At 41.8% G+C, this 23459-nt stretch overlaps 1 protein-coding gene across 2 annotated transcripts in view; it reads right to left on the bottom strand.

Annotated features, from left to right (window-relative positions):
- The window catches only part of PARN (poly(A)-specific ribonuclease), a 183548-nt gene that overhangs the window by 153229 nt on the left and 6860 nt on the right, over nt 1-23459 (bottom strand). For both annotated transcript variants that reach the window (XM_055409530.2, XM_055409531.2), the window contains exons 6-12: nt 17525-17585; nt 11213-11378; nt 10110-10175; nt 8982-9020; nt 7458-7500; nt 6251-6331; nt 2611-2667 (exon numbers count right to left, since the gene is read on the bottom strand). In XM_055409530.2, the coding sequence (XP_055265505.1) occupies nt 2611-2667; nt 6251-6331; nt 7458-7500; nt 8982-9020; nt 10110-10175; nt 11213-11378; nt 17525-17585 (513 nt within the window). The remainder of the gene's footprint in view (nt 1-2610; nt 2668-6250; nt 6332-7457; nt 7501-8981; nt 9021-10109; nt 10176-11212; nt 11379-17524; nt 17586-23459) is intronic.

The raw sequence follows: 23459 nt of genomic DNA, 5'->3' as shown, positions 1-23459 counted from the left end.
TTTTAAATGACTGGATCACTAATAAACAGGGCTAAATTTTTATCACGGTATGCACTGTGACATGCACTATGAATGGTCCACAACATGCTATGAATCACTTTGCAGAAGAGGGACCACAGAGAGGAAAAATAAATAGAGGCACAGCTGGCTAAGGGATCTGAATTGTTTGTACAAGGCAAACAAATGACCCCAGCTTGGAAAAGCCCCCTAAACCATCATGCTGGTTATGGGAGCTCAAAGCCAACTGCTGTCCACATCTGTTTCAGGGACAGCTTCCATCAAATCCACCACTGCTCTGAAGATGGCTGGTTAAGTGTGTATAATGTAAGCAAACACGACCAGAAACTCCCCTCTGCATGTGTGTGTGTGTGTGTGTGTGTGTGTGTGTGTCTGTGTGTGTCTCTCAGTCGTGTCCAACTCTTGGTGACCTCATAGACTGCAGCCCACCGGGCTCCTCTGTCTGTGGAATATACCAGGCAAGAATACTGCCATTCCCTTCTGCACGAGATCTTTCTAATTACAGGCAGGCTCTTTACCACTGAGCCACCAGGGAAGCCCTCTCTGCTTCTCTGGCTACACGCAATCTTGTTGCTGTTGCTCAGTCGCTCAGTCGTATCCCGACTCTACGGAACTGCAGCACAGCAAGCTTCCCTGTCCCTCACCATCTCGCGGAGTTTACCCAAGTTACTGTCCATTGAATCAGTGATGCCATCTGACACTCTCATCCTCTGTCACCCTCTTCTCCTTCTGCCTTAAATCTTTCCCAGCATCTTTTCCAGAGTCGGCTCTTCGCATCAGGTGGCCCAGGTTTTGGAGCTTCAGTTTCTGCATCAGTCTTTCCAGTGATCAGGACTGATTTCCTTTATTCTAGGACTGACTGCTTTGATCTCCTTGCAGTCCAAAGGACTCTCTTCTCCAACACCACAATTCAAAAGCATCAATTCTTCAGTGCTCAGACTTTTTTATGGTCCAACTCTCACATCCATACATGACTACTGGAAAAACCATAACTTTGACTATATGGATCTTTGTTGGCAAAGTGATGTCTCTGCTTTTTAATGCGCTACCTAGGTTTGTCACAGGTTTTCTTCCAAGGAGCAAGTGTCTTTTAAATTTCATGGCTGCGGTCACCACCTGCAGTGATTTTGAAGCCCAAGAAAATAAAGTCTGTCACTGTTTCCACTGTTTCCCCATCTATTTGCCATGATGTGATGGGACCAGATGCCATGATCGTAGTTTTTTGAAATGCTGAGTTTTAAACTAGCTTTTTAGCTACTTCTCAAGAGATCCACACCTTTGTTTTTCCCTAGGCTCATCCCCTGGTTATATTCTGTTCTGGTAACATCATTTACTTGAGAGAAAGAGCTCCTAAGAAGTCAGCCCTTCTCTCCCTCAAGGTCTAAGTTCTGTTTACCCCTTGCTGGGGACAGAGGCTGCCTCCCCGAAAGTGCTCCTGTTTGACAAGGCTGCACCTGCTGTTGAGACAACCATGGACTCCTGGAGCACCGCCTTCAAGCTTCCCCGATGCAGACCTCAGCATCTAAGGGACAAGATGACTCCTCCAGGGAGACAATTCCTTCTCCCTAGGCCAGCTACTCAGGGAAAAGGAAGTCTTAGACTCCAGAAGTTTAGCATCAGGCAAGCAGTGTGACTTGGATGGGTAACTCAACAGAACAACCAGCAGCATGACCCAGTTTCTCTGTGCAAGATGGGGGTGCTTCTTTTCTTAAAGGTTGTAAGAAACAAGGGAAAATACTCTATCACAGAACCCTCCAGCACATTTACATAAACAGTTGACACATTTTTAAAATGCATCTAATGTTATTAAGATATAACATTCAGGGATTCTCTGGGGTAGTGGTAAAGAATCTGCCTGCCAGTACAGGAGACACAGGTTCAATCCCTGGCCCGGGAAGATTCTACATGCTGGGGAGCAACTAAGCCCATGCACCGCAACCATTAAACCTGTGCTCTAGAGCCCAGGAGATGCAACTACTAAGCCCACATGCTCTGGAGCCTGTGCTCCGCAACAAGAGAAGCCACCAGAGTGAGAAGCCCGCGCACCGCAACTAGAGAGCAGCCCCTATTCGCTGAAACCAGAGAAGAGCCCTCACGGCAACAAAGACCCAGCACGGCCTAAATAAATAAACAAAATTATTTAGAAAACAAAGAAACGAGATTCAATTAAGCGGAAGAATTCAACACAATTATTTTTATCCTCTAGATTGCTTTTAATGAAGGAATACAAGGTTTCAAAGACTGGATTATTTCTCCTCATCTTCTTTAGTTTGCTATTCTGCTTCTTGTTGGTTTTGAGAATAATAAATATCAGTTTCATGGAGTCACTTAAGGCCATCACAGTATAATCCTCTTCTGTGTTTTAATAGAAATTCTTTCTGAAAAAATGGTTTGGATGTAATTCAGCAATTATGATGTCACACTGAGCGCATTATGACAACAAGCTATTTCTATGAAGTTCTAACTTCTCCCTCCAGACCAGGAAAACATTCTAACATCAATGTGACCAGATAATGGATTTGCAATGATTACTTGGCATTTCACAGTAAATGTTATGTTCAGGAAATTAATTACAAAGCTTGTTTCACTTACCGAATTAGCAATGGCATGAATGACTCTAGAAAATCCCACAGCATCGTTCAGTTCTTCCTAATTTAAAAACAAAACAAAAAAACAACTATTGAAATATATATGTTCCTTGTTTGAATGAGTTAAAATCTAGGCAAAAAAAAAAAAACACAGAAGTTGAAATTTTATATCCAGTTAGATAACTTTTGTTTCCCATGCTTTAAGTCCATCACCCCCAAACAACTGCGTTGGAAATGATTTCTGTATGTACCATTTTTGTTTCAGAGAGAGGGATGAGCAAGTGGCAAACTATTCATTAGTTACTAAAAAAACAGTGCTAGAGAGTCCCTTGTACTGCAAGGAGATCCAACCAGTCCATTCTAAAGGAGATCAATCCTGGATGTTCATTGGAGGGACTGATGCTAAAGCTGAAACTGCAATACTTTGGCCACCTCATGCGACGAGTTGACTCACTGGAAAAGACTCTGATGCTGGGAAAGGTTGGGGGCGGGAGGAGAAGGGGACGACAGAGAATGAGATGGCTAGATGGCATCACCGACTCTGTGGACATGAGTCTGAGTGAACTCTGGGAGTTGGTGATGGACAGGGAGGCCTGGTGTGCTGTGATTCATGGTGTCGCGGAGAGTCGGACACGACTGAGCGACTGAACTGAACTGAACTGAAGGTATACCCATCACTTCCAATCAACTGTTGAAATTTCCACATCCCTCAAGCTGCCTTGAGGGCTTCCATGGTGGCTCAGCGGTAAAGAATCCATCTGCCAATGCAAGAGAAATGGGTTCAATCCCTGGGTCACAAAGATTCCCTAGAGGAAGAAATGGCAACCCACTCCAGTATTCTTGCCTGGGTAATCCCATGGACAGAGGAACCTGGTGGGCTATAGTCCACAGGGTTGCAGAGTCCGATACAACTTAAGGACTAAACAAGAAGTTGCCTTAGAAACAGGGACTTTTAAAAGCTGCCATCTGCTGGCCAAATTAATACTTTGTTCCGTTCAGAGGAGAACCACTCAGACCGACTGTTAAATCAAGAATTCTCTGATTTTTTTTTTTTCCTGAGTGAGTGCTTAGTTGCTCAGTCATGTCAGACTCTTTTTGACCCCATGAACTGTAGCCCACCAGGCTCCGCTGTCCATGGGATTCTCCAGGTAAGAATACTGGAGTGGGTTACCATTCTCTTCTCTAGGGGATCTTCCAACCCAAGAATCAAACCCAGGTCTCCTGTACTACAGGAGGATTCTTTACCAACTGAGCCACCAGGGAAGTACCACCCACCCCCCGCTGCCTTCTTTTTTCCTGGTCAAATGCATTTTTATAAAATTTTTATAGCACCACACTGACACTCATTCCCACTCAGCTTCTTCTCTAATGTTTTCTTCATGACGGTGCTGAAACAGACTCAATTTCTTTCCGATCTTGAAATCCTTTCCTTAACTCTAAGCTCTAGGGAACCACTCTCCTTCTCCTTGTTTCTTTACAGCTAAATTAGACTCTTCTCCTGGGATGTCCCTGGTCCAGGGGTAAAGACTGTGCTTCCAGGCATGGGTTCTATTCCTGGTCAGGGAACTAGGATTCTGCACACTGTGTGGCATGGCCAAAAATAAATTCAAACATTCATAAGTGAATGGTCTGTATCTCATGCCTTTGTTGGTTTTCTGTGAGCTGTAGTTTCTGGGAAGTGAGCAGCTCTCATTCCTGTAACTCTTGTAATCCAGTCATTAGTGTGCCTCCTTCATGAGGATTCAGTACAGCTGTGGTGCTGTTATCCCTCTGATAGGAACTCTTAACTCGGTGTAAAGCCCCAAATATCTGTTACTTATTTTTATTTTATATTGTACTATATTTTATATACAGTGTTGTTTGTTTTAGGTGTATAGCAAAGTGATACAGTCATATACATATATATATATGAATTAACAAAAGCAGTTCCCGTCTTTTGATGGGGTGCTCATGGTTTATAACATAAAAGGCATTATTTTGAGAGAGGGATAACTTAGGTATGGCATTGGGTTTTTTTTTCTTTTTGCAGCTTGAGGCAGTTGTAAAATAACTTAATGTAGCTTTTTACAACTGTGTATTCTATAGTATTTTTTCATTTGGTGAAATTTTAACTGTAAATGTTTTTGGCATTGTGCTTTGTACCATTTATTAAATAAAAATTTTTTTAAAAAAGAAGAAAAAAATAAATAAAATGCTACATTTTCAAAAAAAAAAGATTCACTAGGTCCAGTTTAATTCCCAGGAACCTGCAAGCCCCCTGGTCTCTCATCTCACCCTCAATGAAATTGTTCACTTCCTTAAATTACTCTTGAGTCTAAAAAGCACTGGTGGTTTTGTGGAGAAATTGGAACACTTGTACTTTGTTGGTAGGAATGTAAAGTGGTACAGTCACGTGGGAAATAGCACGGTAGTCCCTCAAAATATTAAAAACAGAATTACCATATGACCCAGCAATTCCACTCCTGGGTATATGCCCCAAAGAATTGAAAGCAAGGACTCAAAAGAGTCCTTGACACCCATGTTCAGAGCAGCGTTAGTCACAAGAACCAAAAGACAGAAGCAACACAACAGTCCATCAACAGATAAATGGACAAACATAATGTGGTATATAGAATATTATTCAGACTTTTTAAAAACAAAGGAAACTGTGACACACGCTATAATAAAGAAGAACCCAAAATACCATTACGCTAAATGAACGAAGCCAGTAACAGAAAGACAAATACTATCTGATCCCACTTATGTGAGGCATTGAGAGGAGTCAAATTCATAGGCAGAAAGTAGAACGGTGGGTGCCAGAGGCTGGGGGATGGGAGGTGTGGGAAGGTATTAGTTAATGGGTATAGTGTTTCAATTTTGCAGGATAAAAATAGTTCTGGAGACGGATGGTGGTGATGGTTGTAGGACAATGTGAATGCATTTAACAGTACAGAATTGAACACTTCAAAATGACAAAGATGGTAAATTTCATGTTACATATTTTACCAGAATTAAATTTTTTAAAAGAAAAAAAAAACCTATTCCCAAAGTTAAGCCCCTCTGGAGGAGGGCATGGCAAACCACTCCAGTATTCTTGCCTGGAGAATTCCATGGACAGAGGAGCCTGGTGGGCTGGTCCATCAGGTTGCAAAGAGTTGGACACGAAAGACATTTCCTTTTCACTTTCTCCTGTTTAAGGCCACCGGCGTCTCTTAGCTGGTTACTCTTCAGCTTAACTGGTCTTCCTGCTCGAATCCATTCTCCAGAGGACAACCAAAGTGAGGCTCCAACATTAACTATGAGCATGCATCTGTAGGCCCATATCCTCTCAACTTTGTTTTAGGAAAACTAGTTAACCAGGCCTGAATTTAGCCACAGTGAGATCACTTAATGGGCCGAGACGCTCAGTGACACAAAGTCTCAATGATAACCACTAACTCTTGCTCTGAGATGGCTTCGTGGAGGTGAAGACGGTCCACCGTGATGCCACCCTCACTCTGCTGGCTACGTCTAAACACCTACTCTTAGACTTCCCTCACTCTCTTTCAGGTTTTGCTATGAATTCAATTCTACGGGAGAAAATGATTCACTAAACTGAATCCAACACAGGATCTACAATTCTGTTGCCATTTCTCACCCAAAGGAAATGAATGTAGTTCAATCACCTGTTCCTTAGCATGTTTCTGTTGCTCTCTTCTTTTGCGTTCTTCTTCATCTACTTTGCTGATAACAATGTATCGCTCTTTCTAAAAGACATAAAGGAGACATACAATTTTCTGGAAGCTACCTGATCCTCCTCACCCTCTGAAATTCAGGTTCTGCTACCATTAGAAGTTATCATTTTTATCAGTGCACAGTCTTTCAGGGGCTAAACACATTCAAAGTATCTTGAAATGCCACCAAAAGTTGATTTGTTGCTTTACAAACTAGAATTCATCTCCATGTTTCCACGACATTTTCCCATGATTTATTAATTCACCCCAACAGAGCCAATTATAAATATCAAGAGACTGTGAGAGTAAGATCCATAATGGACACTAAGATGTTGCATTTGAACACGGATTTCAAAGCAGTTGGTTTTGAAATAAAAATTCTATGTAACCCATATATATTTGAATCGTTATACTATATACCTAAAACTAATACTGGTATGTCAACCATACCTCAATTTTTAAAATTTCTGTATCATTTCTCACTAACATAAGAGAAAAATCCTGGATTTTCCAGTAAATTGTCAGATAACTAGCATCTTCTTTCTCACACTGCATTCTGGATCAATCAAACACCACAAAATCTTCTGTGTTTGAGATTCATCTTCTAGCAAGATTTAATTTACGTAATCTCTTATTTAATTAGACATCTCACTTAAGAACAAGAACTAAATTCTAAAATTCTATAGTTCTGTCAAAAGAACCCACCATCAGCCCACCATTACCCATTTCGGTTCTATCACTGCTCTCCGGGAATACATGATGACAGCATGCTGATGCCCCAGATACTAAAAACGAATTTTAGTGGCCCATGTAACAAGAAGCAACCACTACGTGAGTACCAGGCATATCAGCTTTCTGTGATGATGAGGACATGTACTAACATTTGCATGCTCTCAAGTTTACAAAGTTCAGTTCCATCTACTACTTTTTAAAAAGCTGTGAGACAGCAGAGCTCATCATTACCACGCTCATGCATGGATTTACAAATGAGGAAACTGAGGCTGGCAGTGGGTAAATGACTTGTCCAATGTCACCCAGTTCATACGTATGGAAGCCTACTCTGACTTTCAACTTCTTGATCTGATTGCACTTTGTATTTGAATATTGTGGCACTGGTTCAATGCATTTAATGTTGGCTCTGAATAAGCCTTGGGGTTACCTTTTCAGTTTCTAAAGTCTCAACATGAATGCCTTTGGGATACCTAAAGAAAAGAAAGAAGACATGATTATCGGTAGATGAGATAATGACAGCTAAGACCCCAAAGGACTTTTAAAACAACTTTATAGCTATAATTTCATTATATCAGTTTTATTAAGTATGCAATAAATATTACGACAAGAAAGACTGTAGAGTAAGCCTATTCCATAATATTTCAGTTTCCAAATGTTTCCCTATCTCTGCTCTTAGAATACAGCAATATATCTGATTTCAAATTAAGTTTTTAGGACTTAGGCAGTTTCTGAAATGCCAGGCATCATATAATACAGTCAGCACATTACCTCACAGTCAAATCTTGCTTCTAAATGTCACAATGCTTACTTCCTAAGTGAAATTTTGAAGGTCTCTTTGGATGGTCTGGGGCACACACAGGGGAGGTTTGAGATAAGTAACTCTGTGGTAGGCTGGCACAGTAGTTGGCATCTGCCAAGGAGAGGAATCTGGAATCCATGGGGAGTATGTTGCAAGGATAAGATGAGAGGAAAGGAGCCCAATCAAATAATAACAGCCCTTTTCCTCGTCTGGTCAAAGTAAATTCTCAGTGTACATGCCACCGGCAGATTCTAACAAGCAACAATAACCCCAAACAAAGTCAAGTGCGAACATCCATCTGTCCAATCCTGACATTCAACTGCTAAGTAAAGAGATTCACTTGAAAATATAATTAAACTAACGGAAACATCTCCAGAAAAAAACACATACAAAATTTTGGATATTATTTCAAGAGATTCACAGGCCTCCTAAAACCCACCCATGGTCTAATCTCTGCTTTAGAAAAAGCATTCACCTTTCATTTAATCTATTTCAATATTTCTTATAAACAGCAAAAGTATGAAATTAAAAATTCTGTGTACAATGCTACTGAAATATAGTAAAGAAGGCTGCTGCTGCTAAGTCGCTTCAGTCATGTCCGACTCTGTGCGACCCCATGGACTGCAGCCTACCAGGCTCCTCCGTCCATGGGATTTTCCAGGCAAGAGTACTGGAGTGGGGTGCCATTGCCTTCTCCGAGTAAAGAAGGCAGCCTAATATAATTAAATATTTTAAGCTGCATAAATTAAAAAGTTAACTTAAATGACAATAATCTAAATAAAAATTATCCTGTTTCAAAAAAGAAAAACAAAGAGCATTCACCTGAGTATTTCCCAGGTCTTAAAGCCAAATCTTTATCATATACCTTTAACAAAAATAATATTACATTTATTAAACGCCAAGTTGATCATTAAAACTGTAAAGCCTTTACAGCAGCTACTAACAAGCAAGAGCAAATAAATTAAGCAGGTATTTAACTTAAGAAATTGGGGGGGGAAACAGTGACAAAATGAAGCACTGCCCAAGAACATGGTATGGCCAAGGCACCAAAACCAGCAGAATATCAGAAATTAAATAAAGGCTAAAAGACTGCGTTTGATTTTTTAATTCTGGGTCCCTCACAGAACCCTCATGTATAGGATGAACACTTACTTCCAGCTCAAGGTCTGATAAATCAGTTTTCTTTGGAACCTAAGAAAACAAATGAAAAGGCATTAATTTGCAGTCATTGAAGGAAAATTCAAACTGACCAAGCACTGGTTGGGAAAGACCATATAAGTTTTAAAAGTGGCTTCATTAGAAGTGACAGTTAACATGCAAAAAAGAAGAGAGGATGCTTAAGGTAGGAGGATTCCTCACCACTTTTCTTCATGAAAATGCTTTTTACTGGTACTTCCCTGGTGGTCCAATGGTTAAGAATCCACTTTCCAATGGAGAGAACTCCGGTTTGATCCCTAGTCAGGGGACTAAGATCCTATATGCCAAGGGGCAATTCAGCCCACACACCACAACCAGAAAGATGCACTCAGACTGCAACCACAGAAGCCCGTGTGCCGCAACTATGTCACCACACAGCCTAATTAATGAATTGACCACGACAGTGAAAGTCGCTCAGTCAGGTCCAACTCTTTGCGACCCCATGGAACACTCCATGGACTTCTACAGGCCAGAATACTGAAGCAGCCATGCTCTTCTCCAAGAGAATTAATGAACCGAAAATGCTCCTTATCACTGCTATTATTATACTGCCTTTATAGAAGAGGCAGAAGTGCTTATCTAACCAAAATATTACCTCCTGTGGTTGTGTGAAGAGAATTTTAAGTAGACAGATGCATTAAAACACTTCTGTGAAGCTAGTTACAAAGTAAAAGGAAGGAAAGCAGGCTGTTTCTGTTCCTGACTCTTTGAAACACCGATGCTTTTTTACTGCAGAGAGAAATGGAAAGGACAGAAATAGTCTAACAATGGACTCTGCTCTTCTGAAGCCTTTCTGTATGAAGCACACATCAAGGCTACAATAATTATGCCACTTGTGAGCATGACTTAAAGCAAAGGTGCACAACAGTTTTCTTCCCTCTAGGACAGGACAAAGCACTCATTCAGTGTCTCAATATACCATGGTCCCCACTGCGTTAATGCTAAAGTTAGTGCTGAAATCTTGGGAACATACCTATAATAAAGACTATTTATGAATGTTTTTAAGCGACCAAGTAGAGCACATGCCAGAAATCATCTACCTTTCCCAAAAAAGAACAAGTGAAAATATTCAAGGCAACTGACCCAGTACATGGCTCTAAATCCAAGTTCTGGTTTTCTTCACTTTGTAATAAATCTTCTATTTTCTCTCTGAAGAGTTAGAATAAAAACATGACCATCAGCATCATTAAGGAATGAAGTTGTCAATCAATAGAACCATCATACTCAAAAGCAATAACATATAACAATGTAATTTTACCAAATCATAATTTTTTAGTTCAGTAAGACTTAAAATACTTTACTTTGGCAGGTTCTTTCTGTCATTGTTATTAATGAGTTAGTGACAACTTCTCTCAAGGATTCATCAATACAAGTGATTTACATTTTTACTTTCCTAGTAAAGTAGTTTTGTTGTTCAGTCTCCAAGTCTGTTGTTCAGTCGCCAAGTCATGTCCAACTCTTCTCGACAACATGGACTGCAGCACGCCAGGCTTCCCTCTCCCTCACCATCTCTCAGAGTTTGCCCAAGTTCATATCCACTGAATCAGTAATGCCATTCAACCATCTCATCCTCTGTCACCCTCTTCTGCCTTCAATCTTTTCCAACATCAGGGTCTTTTCCAATGAGTCAGCAGTTATACTGATAACTAAACTAAGCAAAACCAGACGCTCCTCCCGTGGCACATTTGCTTGTCAGAAACTTCACCACAACAGAAAAAAAAACACAGATATGTTGCAATATCTGGATGGGTCTCTGCCTTCAGGGGAACAGTGGCTCTCAGGCCTGTGTTCCACACAAGAGGTCTGCCCACTTACCAAGGCAGTCTCTGGCCTGGTGACACATGGCAATTCTGAGCACAGTACATAAAACTAAATTTACAATTAACAGTAGACAGCTGGATGGCATCACCAACTCAATGGACATGAGTCTGAGCTAACTTTGGGAGAGAGTGAAGGACAGAAAAGCCTGGCATGCTGCAGTCCATGGGGTCGCAAAGAGACAGATACAACTTAGCGACTGAATAACAACATATAACACAAACTCAGGTATGCCACCATTAAATCCTACCCTCACATCACACTTCTGTGTGCACTGTGTGTGGGTAGCACAAGCCTGAGATACAGGCATCAATCCTGCCCCAAGACACATGTCTCATCGCATGTCTGGTTTCAGTTTAGGAACTTACACCACTTGGTCAATAAACTTCTTCTGATCGTCAGGAACTGTCACGGGACACTTTGATGTGTTAGGAGACGTGTAGGACAGGGCACCTGCACCGTTGGACTGCGAACGCTTCTCATCATACTGCTCTCTCAACTGTCTTTCTTCCTCCTGGTTTAAGTACGGAATTCCTGAACAGAATTTTTAAAAGCGTGCATTAGCAAAGGTCACTGTTTATCACAAAAAATTTTGTAACAAACCACAGAGAATAAGACTCAGGAAAGACCATATTTGACTACAGCTCAAAAAAGAAAAAACAAGTGATTTTGAAATGTGTGTGTCTATTTCATTCATTCATCTCTCAACAGATTGTGATTTGGCATGTACACTGTGCCAGGCACTGTACCAGGTGCCGGTGAGCTAATGATGAACAAGGTAGATGCGTCCTGCTCTCTAGTGAAGGGAACCACCTTAGGACAACCAGAGAAGGCCACCGGGCAGGAGGACCCAAAAGCTGAGCATGGATCAGACATGCAAGAGCTGGGGGAAGAGTGTTTCAGGCAGGGAACAGGCATAAATGCCTAAAGGACAGAAATGGCTTGGACTGTTCCACAAACAGTTCCAGAAGAAGGAAGCTGTAAGCAGAACAGAGTAATGTCAGGCTGGAGAGGATGGGGCAAGATTACATGGGCCCTTAGAGGCCACGGTAAGAATTTACTTATTCTAAGAACAGAACACTACTGGAAGGTTTTAAGCACAATAATCACATCATCTGCTCCATATTTTCAAGTGCTTTTTAAAAAACATTTGTTTACTTATTTTTGGCTGCACTGGGTCTTCGCTGCTGTGCATGGACTCTCTCCACTTGCTCACAGCAGGGGCTGCTCTCCAGCTTCAGTGGCACGGGCTCTAGAACTCACTCAGGTTCAGTAGATGTGAGGTACAGGCTAGCTGCCCTACTGCATATGGAATCTCCCTGGACCAGGGATCGACCCATGTGCATTGCAAGACGGATTCTTAACCACTAGACCGCCACGGAAGCCCTTCTCCATGTTTTTAAAAGACCATCTGGACTCTGATGAGAGCTGAAGTAGGGAGGTCAGCCAGAAGGAACTGTCTACTGTGGTTATCCAGGCAGGAGATAACCGCTTAGATCAGAGATCTGTACACGTTTCCTTAAAGGGACAAACAATAAACATTTTAGGTTTATGGGTCGTATGGAGATCTCTGTGGCAACATGAGATCTCAACATCTTTCTAACATGAAAACAGCCCTACACAGTGGGCAAATAAATGGACATGGTTGTCCCAGTAAAGCCAAAAGCTACCTCCTGGATAAATTAAATCATAAATGAAGAGCTACTAATAAAAGCCTAATGCTCAGGAAAAAGGTGTTGAGATACAAATTCAGGTGTCATCAGGATGAAGTGGGGCATTACAAGTCACAGGACAGTTAACAAACTGTGGAGGAAATGATGAAGTTAGAAAATCATCATTTGTCAGCAATAACAATTGTCTCAAGCAAGACTCATCAGTGGATGCTAAACCTAATTGAAGAAGTCTGATCAACATTACAAACACCAAAAGCTGCACAATAATATGCATGTACTTAATAATATGCAGTCAACTGTATACTTAGAAATGGTTGACAGAGGATGTACTGTACGTGTGTTTTTCTAAAAGTAAAAAGAAAAGCTATAATCATCAGTAACTCAGCTCACTGGTGCCACGTTCTCCTGATACAACGTACTGAGCAGCAAACATCTGCAGTATCTCTGCCTGAGACAAACGGATGCCTCTGGATTTGGCTGAGGAAACATCAAAAAAGTCCCAATTGAGGGGCATGCCACAAACTAGCCTCCGCTACAAAATACTGTCAAGGTACTCAAATCAAAGACAGACTGAGAAATTGTTCTGGAATGTAAAAGAGCAAAGAGATAAGACAGCTTAAATGCAGCGTGTGAGCCCAGACTGAATCTGGATAGGGAGAAGTTGTTGTTTCTCTTTTACTCTAAGTAGCAACACTTATATACATTAGGTCTATTAAATGAGGTAGCAGTACTGGAGCAACATCCATCTCCTAATTTGGATTACTGTTCTGTGTAAGAGAAGGTACTTGTTTTTAGGAAAATGCACACTGAAGTAGTTAGGAATAAAGAAACGTCATGTTTGGAACTTACTCGAAAATGGTTTGGTGGGGGGGGAATTATACACACGCATGTAATGAGAGAAAGGATGACAAGGCAAAGTATAATGCCAACATTCAGGAAACCGGAGGGCAGGTACCAGGAATTCTCTGAGTTATTTTGGCAACATTTATAAAGTCTGAGATTATTTCAAAATAAGAATTTAATAATAAAAAGTAAATAAAACCATGGAATATACGAGACTAACAGTGAAGCCAGGTGAGACGAAAAAGAGTCAGGATGCAGAGGAGCCCAGAGGGAGGCAGGAGGAAAGGCACAGAACGAAGATCTGAAAGCCGGGGGCGAGCGTCCAGGGGATGGGGGAGCGAGTGACCTGGTCAAATTCCGCCAAAGGCGGAGTGAAGACAAAACAAGATCCACAAGGTATGAGATCCCGGCAGTGCGACCCGACCTCAAGTCCGAGGAGGGGTGAGGATAGCAGACCGGCTAGGGTGGGTAAAGAGAAAACTAGCGGGGAAGAGGTGGGAATGGCAAGAGCAAACACCTCATTCAAGGTGCTTTCCTCCGAGTGGGAGCGTCACAGGCCAGAAGTGACGCTGGGGATCTGGAATCAAGTGAGGGGGATGGGTCTCCTTTGGTTAGAGCTATTCTGAGATAGAGATATTCCCACAGGCGTGATTCATCTTCACGTGCCACCTATTCCTTTGGTGGTTGGGTGAAATCTACAGGCCCTTCCTCAAAATGATGTTTTCAAAAGCATAAAATACACAAGATTATAAAGAAAAGTAATTGTATTGAAATAGTTACCAAGAACTTTTTTGTATATCTATGATATGGTAATATTAGATACCAGCTTCCTGGTCAACACATTAAATTAAGAAGACCTAATGGCAGGGACTTCCCCACTGGTTCTAAGACTCTGCGCTCCCAACGCAGGGGACCCGGGTTCAACCCTTAGTCAGGAAACTAGATCTGGCGCGCCCTAACTGAGAGCTCACATGCTGCAACAAGACCTGGTGCAGCCGAGTAAGTAAACTAAACACATAATTATTTTTTTAAAAGACCTAATGGCAGATGAAATAACTACGAAAACTTCAAAGTACTGATGAAGGCAAACAATAGTCAAGAAATCTGCCACAACGAAAATGCCTCTTGAAGATACCTAGCATTTCACTTGAGGACAAACTTCCTGCTACTGCTAAGGCGGCTGGGTTGTTGCCTACATTCCTAACAGGAGAAATGAACAAATTCAGTTCAAGGTTAGACAAAATATAGATGTCAACTCCTCACTGCCTTCCCCAGATTCACAGACTCCGGAACTCACTCTATGGCAGGAAAGCGGCTCATGGACTAGATTAAGGTGCTCTGGCAACCCACTCCAGTACTCTTGCCTGGAAAATCCCATGGACAGAAGAGCCTGGTAGGCTGCCAGCTATGGGGTCGCACAGAGTAGCACACAACTGAGTGACTTCACTTTCACTTTTCACTTTCACACATTGGAGAAGGAAATGGCAACCCACTCCAGTGTTCTTGCCTGGAGAATCCCAGGGACGGGGGAGCCTGGTGGGCTGCCATCTATGGGGTCGCACAGAGTCAGACATGACTGAAGCAACTTAGCAGCAGCACTAAAAGAATGTTTACAAAGGTTGATGGGATGATCAGCAGAGAAGGGAAAACATCCAGCAGATAGAAGGGGAAACTGGAAGAGCCAGTGCCTGACACAGAGGGAGAGACTAGCCTTCTAAGGAACACCTGTGAAAAGGCCGGGCCCAGGCTCGGCGGGGAGACCTGTGGGTCTGGTGGTAAAAACACAAACTGGCTCTTGCCTGCTGGCTTCTATTTTCATTGAGGCATGACCAGCAGCTGAGAGGGAGGCCTGGAGAAAGATGGTAAAAATACTGATATCGTGGAAAGTCGGAAAGGGAATTTCTAAGTCAGAAAAGTAGAATTTCTGAGCATTTTGGAGTCCTTACTTGATGCCTGTGCTCCCATTTTACTGCAATACTCAGATGCTCAGGAAGAGAGAAAGTGAATGATCAGAACCAGCGAAGGCTGGGACTTAGCTAGACGAGTTCAATATGCAGAGAGGAGCAAGGGGAAGAAGAAGGGATAATAACGGACCAATGGACAAGGAGAGAAGTCTAGACCAGAGAGCAGAAGGTAACTGACAGTGAGAAAGCAATGGAGATCAACCAATTGCTGAAATGAGGTAGCCAAGTGGATGTGAAGGATGAGAGGAGGCACTGTCAAGGAGAAATGATGGAGATGGGCACAGTTCCTGCTGATAAGACCCATGAAGCCACTAAGGAAGTGGACAGCTAAGGGGAGGCAGAAGCGAGGACTGCTGACCACCTGGGAGTAGACACGACAGAGCTTTTGCAGGTGCTCCGTGTGGATGCTGGAGCCACCTGCAAGGAGGAGAGAGGTAGGAATAGAGAGAAAGATGAGCCAAAGTCTAGGCTTCTGGTGAAGGCCATGCCTAGGATGTCAGCAGAAGGGGGACGGCAGAGCTAGTTACACGGCCCTGGAAAGAGCTGCGCCTCCTGAGAAGAACTCAGATGGACTGAAGGTGGCAGGCCTCCCGCCCGGCTACACAGAACTGAAACCATCTGTGCTTGGGAGAGTGGTGACCACAGTCACCTGGTTCCACTTCAGACAAGGAAGTCAGAGGTACTTCCAAGGAGACTGCCAGGAGGAAAGGTTCTGGCATGTGCAAACCCTAGAGTGGAAAGATTTAATAAGGAAGAGAAGTGAAGGTCTGGGTCAGATTTAAAGCGCAGGGATAACAGTCTCAGTAATAACAGATGGCCTGGGAGCCCTGATGCAGTTGTGACTAAAATACTCCAAGGTCTGACTACAAAACTAGAAAATGAAGCATCCTTCTATTTAGCTGTTTCTCTCCTTCTATGAAAATAAAACCATCAGGCTGGAAATTACACATTCACAGGAATCTGGTTAAAGTAGTTCCTTCAAACATTTCTGCAATAAGACTTCCCAGATGGTCCAGTGGTTAAGAATGCTTCCAACCCAGGGGGCACGAGTTCGATCCCTGGTCAGGGAACTAAGATCCCACATGCCACACAGTGCACCAAAAAAAAAAAAAAATTGCACACATTCCATCACAGTGCTCTAACTACATGTGGAATCTGTATTTTATAGTGGCTTTCAGAGTCAAGCATGAGCTACAGAAATAAAATTACTTTGTTATACCCAAATTGTGTTACCCAGTGGGTTTACCCACTAGGTTAAGCAGTTTGGATTCAAAAATTTTTTTAGCATTTCCAAAAATCAAAATCATCAGTAGATATGAAGATGCAGCACCACTGAAGCAATTAACAAACAACATGACATGGTCCTAAAGACCCTACAAGGAGATCATGCTGAGGGACAGAGATTGTAGTTGAAGTCTACGTTCTAGAACCTTTGCAGAGAAATATCTCCTTCCCTACTTCACTCGGTAACACATCCACCATGGGAAAGAACACAGTTTACAAGAATAATTAAGTAAAAAGTAGCTACTGACCTTAGAGCAGCAGGCACTTAATACTGCTGGGAACAACAGAGGCTTTCCCAAGCACTTTCCGGTAAATAAATGAATGGAGGGAAAAAAGCCACTCTGACGTGCTTGAACGTCCAATGTTCATTAATTACTGGACATCCAGTGTTCATTAATTAAATATTTAACAATCACCTCTCTAAGGGATCGTGCCCTATGCTGGGGATAAGGACTAGGACTTGGTCTCCCCACCCCGCCAGACTGCTGGTCAGCACATCATACCAGCAAGCTAGCCGTCAGAACTGAATTTTTTCCTCCAAAGACCACCACAGTATTACTGAAACATGGCTGTTTTTGAAAATGCAACATTCCACTTGTCTCAGTGGAAGACAACAGGGACACACACCCCACAGGGAGTCTGCCAGGTGACTGAGTCACACCAGTGACAGCACAAGCTCCACTCAGTGAATCTGGGGAGTCAAGACGCCTCATTAGAGCTAAATGAGGCAGCAGCTCCTCTTCTGTGCTATTCATGCTTGACCAGGCCTTCAATAGTGGGGCACAATAAAAACTTTAATGGCTGCATAGGCTGGGATGGAAATCCGAGACCCTGTGTCAGACAGTATGCACAGAAAGATAATTCTCAACCGAATCCAGATTTACAAGCTCTGAAGAGAGGTCACATGTAATCTTACCGTTGCGAAAAACTTTATTAAAATCAAATCCTTGGCTTGCTAGAAAGTCAATGCTTGAGCTCTGAAACAAGAGTAAATAGAACATGCATTTCAGTGATGTTCATGGCAGGTGTGTGAACAGAAGCAGAGAAAGAACTCTGGGGAGTAAACGAAGCAACCAGGCAAGGGAGCAGCATGCCACGGGTCAGAGAACAAGGGGTTTCTACTCCACGGCTACTGAACTGTTCATTCATTCACTTCAGCTATCTGGGCTTCTCCCTTACAGTTTATAAGAGAAATATCCTTTGTTACCCAACATTGGACAGAAATGTACAGGGAGAATTAAATTATTTTAACACATACCAAAAAAAAAAAGAAAATTTTACTTGGTGAACATATATTCTCCCAATAGACAGGAAACTCCTGAATAAAAATTAAATGTATTTCTATTATCTCACCCCAGGTTCAAGCTTAAGGGAACAAATGTGCAAATTATAAGGTATCAATATTCACTTCAACTGAGATTCTGGAAGCCCAAAATCTGAACTGGATGTTCTTTACATTCAACAACATAATACAGAAAAATTCCCAGTAAAGAGACTTATTAAACACATATTTCAAAGTCAAAATATACAAGTAAACGTACCAAAATATCAACTAAGTAATAACACACAAGAATGGGAAAATTTTCACAAAGTCCTTACTCAACTGACTGAAGAGTGGGAAACATCACTGAGCTTCGCTAATTTTATTCTCGTCTTAATTCAATGAAACTATGAGCCATGCTGTGCAGGGCCACCCAAGATGCAAGGGTCATGGTGGAGAGTTCTGACAAAATGTGGTCCACTGGAGAAGGGAATGGCAAAATTTCCACTACAGTTTCTTGCCTTGAGAAACCCATGAACAGTATGAAAAGGGAAAAAGATATATGACACTGAAAAATGAAATTCCCAGGTCAGTGGTTGCCCAATATGCTATGGGAGATCAGTGGAGAAATAACTCCAGAAAGAATGAAGAGACTGAGACAAAGAGAAAACAATGCCCAGGTGCAGATGTGACTGGTGATGGAAGCAAAGTCTGACACTGTAAAGAGCAATACTGTATAGGAATCTGGACTGTTAGGTCCATGAATTAAGGTAAATTAGAAGTGGTCAAACAGGAGATGGCAAGAGGGAACATCGATATTTTAGTAGTCAGTGAACTAAAACAGACTGGAATTGGTGAATTTAATTCAGATGATGATTGTACCTACTACTGTGGGCAAGAATCCCTTAGAAGAAATGGAGTAGCCCTCACAGTCAACAAGAGTCTGAAATGCAGTACTTGGATGCAATCTCTAAAATGAGAGAATGATCTCTGTTCATTTCCAAAGAAAACCATCCAATATCACAGTAATCCAATCTATACCCCAACCAGTAATGCTTAAGAAGCTGAAGTTGAATGGTTCTACGAAGACCTACAAGACATTCTAGAACTAACACCCAAAAAAGATGTCCTTTTCATGATAGGGGACTGGAATGCAAAAGTAGGAAGTCAAGAAATACCTGGAGTAACAGGCAAATTTGGCCTTGGAGTACAAAATGAAGCAGGGCAAAGGCTAATAAGAGTTTTGCCAAGAGAACACATTGCTCATATCAAATACCCTCTTCCAACAACACAAGAGAAAACTACACATGGACATCACCAGATGGTCAATACCAAAATCACACTGATTATATTCTTTGCAGCTAAAGATGGAGAGGCTCTGTAACAGTCACCGAAAACAAGACCAGGAACCGACTGTGGCTCAAATCATGAATTTCTTATTGCCAAATTCAGACTTAAATTGAAGAAAGTAGGGAAAACCACTAGACCATTCATGTATGACCTAAATCAAATCCCTTGCAATTATACACTAGAAGTGACAAACAGATTCAAGGGATTAGATCTGATAGAGAGCCTGAAGAACTATGGACAGAGGTTTGTAACATGTACAGGAGGCAGTGGTCAAGACCATCCCCAAGAAAATGAAATGCAAAAAGGCAAAATAGTTGTCTGAGGAGATCTTACAGATAGCTGAGAAAAGAAGAGACGCTAAAGGCAAAGGAGAAACGGAAAGATATACCCATTTGAAGGCAGAGTTCCAAAGAATATCAAGGAGAGATAAGAAAGCCTTCCTCAGTGATCAATGCAAAGAAATAGAGGAAAACAATAGAGTAGGAATAGAGATCTCTTCAGGAAAATCAGAGATACCAAGGGAACATTCATGCAAAGATGGGCTCAATAAAGGACAGAAATGGTACGGACCTAACAGAAGCAGAAGATATTAAGAAGAGCTGGCAAGAATACCCAGAAGAACTGTACAAAAAAGATCTTCATGACCAAGACAATCACAATGGTGTGGTCACTCACCTAGTGCCAGACATCCTGGAATGTGAAGTCAAGTGGTCCTCAGGAAGTATCACTACGAACAAAGCTAGTGGAGGTGATAGAATTCCAGCTGAGCTATTTTCAAATCCTAAAAGAGGATTCTGTGAAAGTGCCGCAGTCAATATGCCAGCAAATCTGGAAAACTCAGCAGTGGCCACAGGACTGGAAAAGGTCGGTTTTCATTCCAATCCCAAAGAAAGACCAAAGAATATTCAAACTATCGCACAATTGCACTCATCTCACACGCTAGTAAAGTAATGCTCAAAATTCTCCAAGCCAGGCTTCAACAGTATGTGAACGATGAACTTCCAGATGTTCAAGCTGGACTTAGAAAAGGCATAGGAATCAGAGATCAAATAGCCAACATCTGTTGGATCATCAAAAAAGCAAGAGAATTCCAGAAAAACATCTATTTCTGTGTTATTGATTAGGCCAAAGCCTTTGCCTGTGTTCAGTTCAGTTGCTCAGCCGTATCCGACTCTTTGCAGCCCCATGGACAGTAGGACACCAGGCCGCCCTGTCCATCGCCAACTCCCAAAGTTTACTCAAACTCATGTCCATTGAGTCAGTGATGCCATCCAACCATCTCGTCTCCTTCTCCTCTTGCCTTCTATCTTTCCCAGCATCAGGGTCTTTTCCAATGAGTCAGTCCTTTGCATCAGGTGGCTAAAGTATTAGACTTTCAGCTTCAACATCAGCCCTTCCAATGAATATTCAGGACTGATTTCCTTTCGGATGGACTGGTTGGATCTCCCTGCTGTCCAAGGGGCTCTCAAGAGTCTTCTCCAACACTACAGTTCTAAAGCATCAATTCTTCAGCACTCAGCTTTCTTTATAGACCAACTCTCACAAACATACATGACTATTGGAAAAACCATAGCTTTGACCAGACGGACCTTTGTTGGCAAAGTAGTGTCTCTGCTTTTTAATATGCTAAAGTAAACAGAAAAGCCTCCTGATGAAAGTGAGAGGAAAGTGAAAAAGATGGCTTAAAACTCAACATTCAAAAAACGAAGATCATGGCATCCAGTCCCACGATTTTGGGCTTCAAAATCACTGCAGATGGTGACTGCAGCCATGAAATTAAAAGACACTTGCTCCTTAGAAGAAAAGCTATGACTAATCTAGACAGTATATTAAAAGGCAGAGACGTTACTTTGCCAACAAAGGTCCATCCAGTCAAAACTATGGTTTTTCCAGTAATCAGGTATGGATGTAAGAGTTGGACTATAAAGAAAGCTGAGTGCCAAAGAATTGATGCTTTTGAACTGTGGTGCTGGAGAAGACTCTTGAGAGTCCCTTGGACAGCAAGTCCAAGGGAGATTTAACCAGTCCATCCGAAAGGAAATCAGTCCTAAATATTCATTGGAGGGACTGATGCTGAAGCTGAAACTCCTATACTTTGGCCACCTGATACAAAGAATTGATTCATTGGAAAAGACCCTGATACTGGGAAAGATTGAAGGCAGGGAGAGAAGGGGACAACAGAGGATGAGATGGTTGGATGGCATCACGACTCGATGAACGTGAGCTTGAGCAAGCTCTGAGTTGGTGATGGACAGAGAAGCCTGGCGTGCTGCAGTCAATGGGGTCTCAAAGAGTCGGACTTAACTGAGCAACTGAAGTAACTAAATTCAGAACAGTTAAATCTGACCCCTTATAGAGCGGCCCTTCCTGAGCCGTACTTGATGTTACACCATCAGTCTAGACTGAGGATGCTCTCCCAGTTCCAGTAAGCTCATTACCATGTTCACTTTAAAAATGCTGCTAAAGACAACGTCTTCTACATTAATGACTTCTTTATGGTAACAGAGGGCTTCCCTGGTGGCTCAGATGATAAAGAATCTGCCTGCAATGAAGGAGACCTGGGTTCAATCCCTGGGTCGGGAAGATGCCCTGGAAAAGGGAATGGCAAGCCACTCCAGTATTCTTGCCTGGAGAATTCCATGGACAGAGGAGTCTGGCAGGCTACAGTCCATGGGGTCACAAAGAGTCAGACATGACTGAGCAACTAATACCATAATAACAGAAAGGGAAATGTCTTGGGGGTCTCTAACCTGAGGAAAGCTGAACTGGTCCTGAGTCCTGGTCCATTTTGATCCTTTGGGCCACAGAACTGATGTTGTGTTTCCCCCTTGTCTTGGCTGGTAGGAAGCTGAGAGACAAGCTTCTGAGGTAAGCCAAAGGTAAGACTTTCTGTGGCATGAATTCTGTGTTCTAATCATAACACAGTAATCACACCCTCATTTTTCTTTTCTTCCAATTTTTCACTTACTTATTTTTAATCTTAGGTTAAAAGGTTTTATATATTGTATATACTTTTATGTACTTTATGTATCTTTATTACCGGACACAAGTTCTTTTAAAATATGAGCAACCTAATCAAATATACATGGGTATGTGTGCGCGTGCACACACACACACACACACACACACACACAGATACAGGCACATCATTTTCTATCATGCCCAGGTTTTCTGTGGTGTGAAATAAGCAACCATTTCCCCTAAATCTTCCGTTTTGATCCCATTCTGAAATAAGACCCAGTGCCTTCCGACTTGGGCCACAAGCCCCACTACCTTCCATGCCTGAGTATTCTTACAACTCTGCTCCCCTAATACCCATCACTGACAGAGACACCAAAAGATGGATTATGAAAAGGCCTTTTTACCCCTCCTGTCACTAGACTCCAAAATATTCTAACTTTCTTCTTTAAAAATCAGAGTCAGAGATCATGTATCCCCTTTTTGAAGCTATTTATTTTCTACTCAAATAATACTTTTTAGACTGCACCAAAAAATGTACTCTATGCCACTGAACTTAAAGCCTCTTAAAATGGTAAATTTTAGGCAATGGATTTCTTTTTTTACCACGATAAAGAAAAAAACACTTCGAACCAACAAACTTTATTTGTAATATACTGAATGCTATCTTTGGTTTGTCCTAAATGTACCATTTTCAGGATTCAAAAGATAAGCATAGATATTAGAGAGGACAATTTGAGGCATCTATCAAAATTTTAAATCTGTAAGTTCTATGACTCATCAATTCCCCTCCAAGGAAAGATATTCGATAAAAACATTCCTGGAGTTTGACCTGAAACTTCGTCTGTGACAACCAGAGGTGGGATAGGGGGCGGGGGGGCGGAAAGAGGAGGGAGGTTCAAGAGGGAGGGGATATGTGTGCACTTTGTAAAGCATCTATCGTCCGATTAAAAATAAATTTTAAAATCAGTTTAAAAACATATGTTGACTCAGCCAAAAAAAAAAAAATTCCTATATACAACCAAGACACATGCACGTGGACACTGACTATAGCATTATTTAAAACAAGGAGCCACTGGAAAACTTTCCAAATCCAATTAGATAAATTATAATACATCTGCACTATGAAACATGAAGACACTGTGTTAAACGGAAAATGCAAGTTATATAAAGTATGAATGTTATGATTCTGCGTATATTAAAGGAAAAAACTAAAACTGTGTTTGTGTATGCGTATGTATGTAGACACAGGAGTATATGTATACATGGCACAAAAGGAGTG

This window comes from Moschus berezovskii, chromosome 27 (assembly GCF_049115385.1).
Source record: "Moschus berezovskii isolate FMDL1 chromosome 27, NW_MosBer_1.0, whole genome shotgun sequence".
NCBI classification, from domain to species: Eukaryota; Metazoa; Chordata; class Mammalia; order Artiodactyla; family Moschidae; genus Moschus; species Moschus berezovskii.
This window is presented reverse-complemented; position numbering and strand designations above follow the sequence as displayed.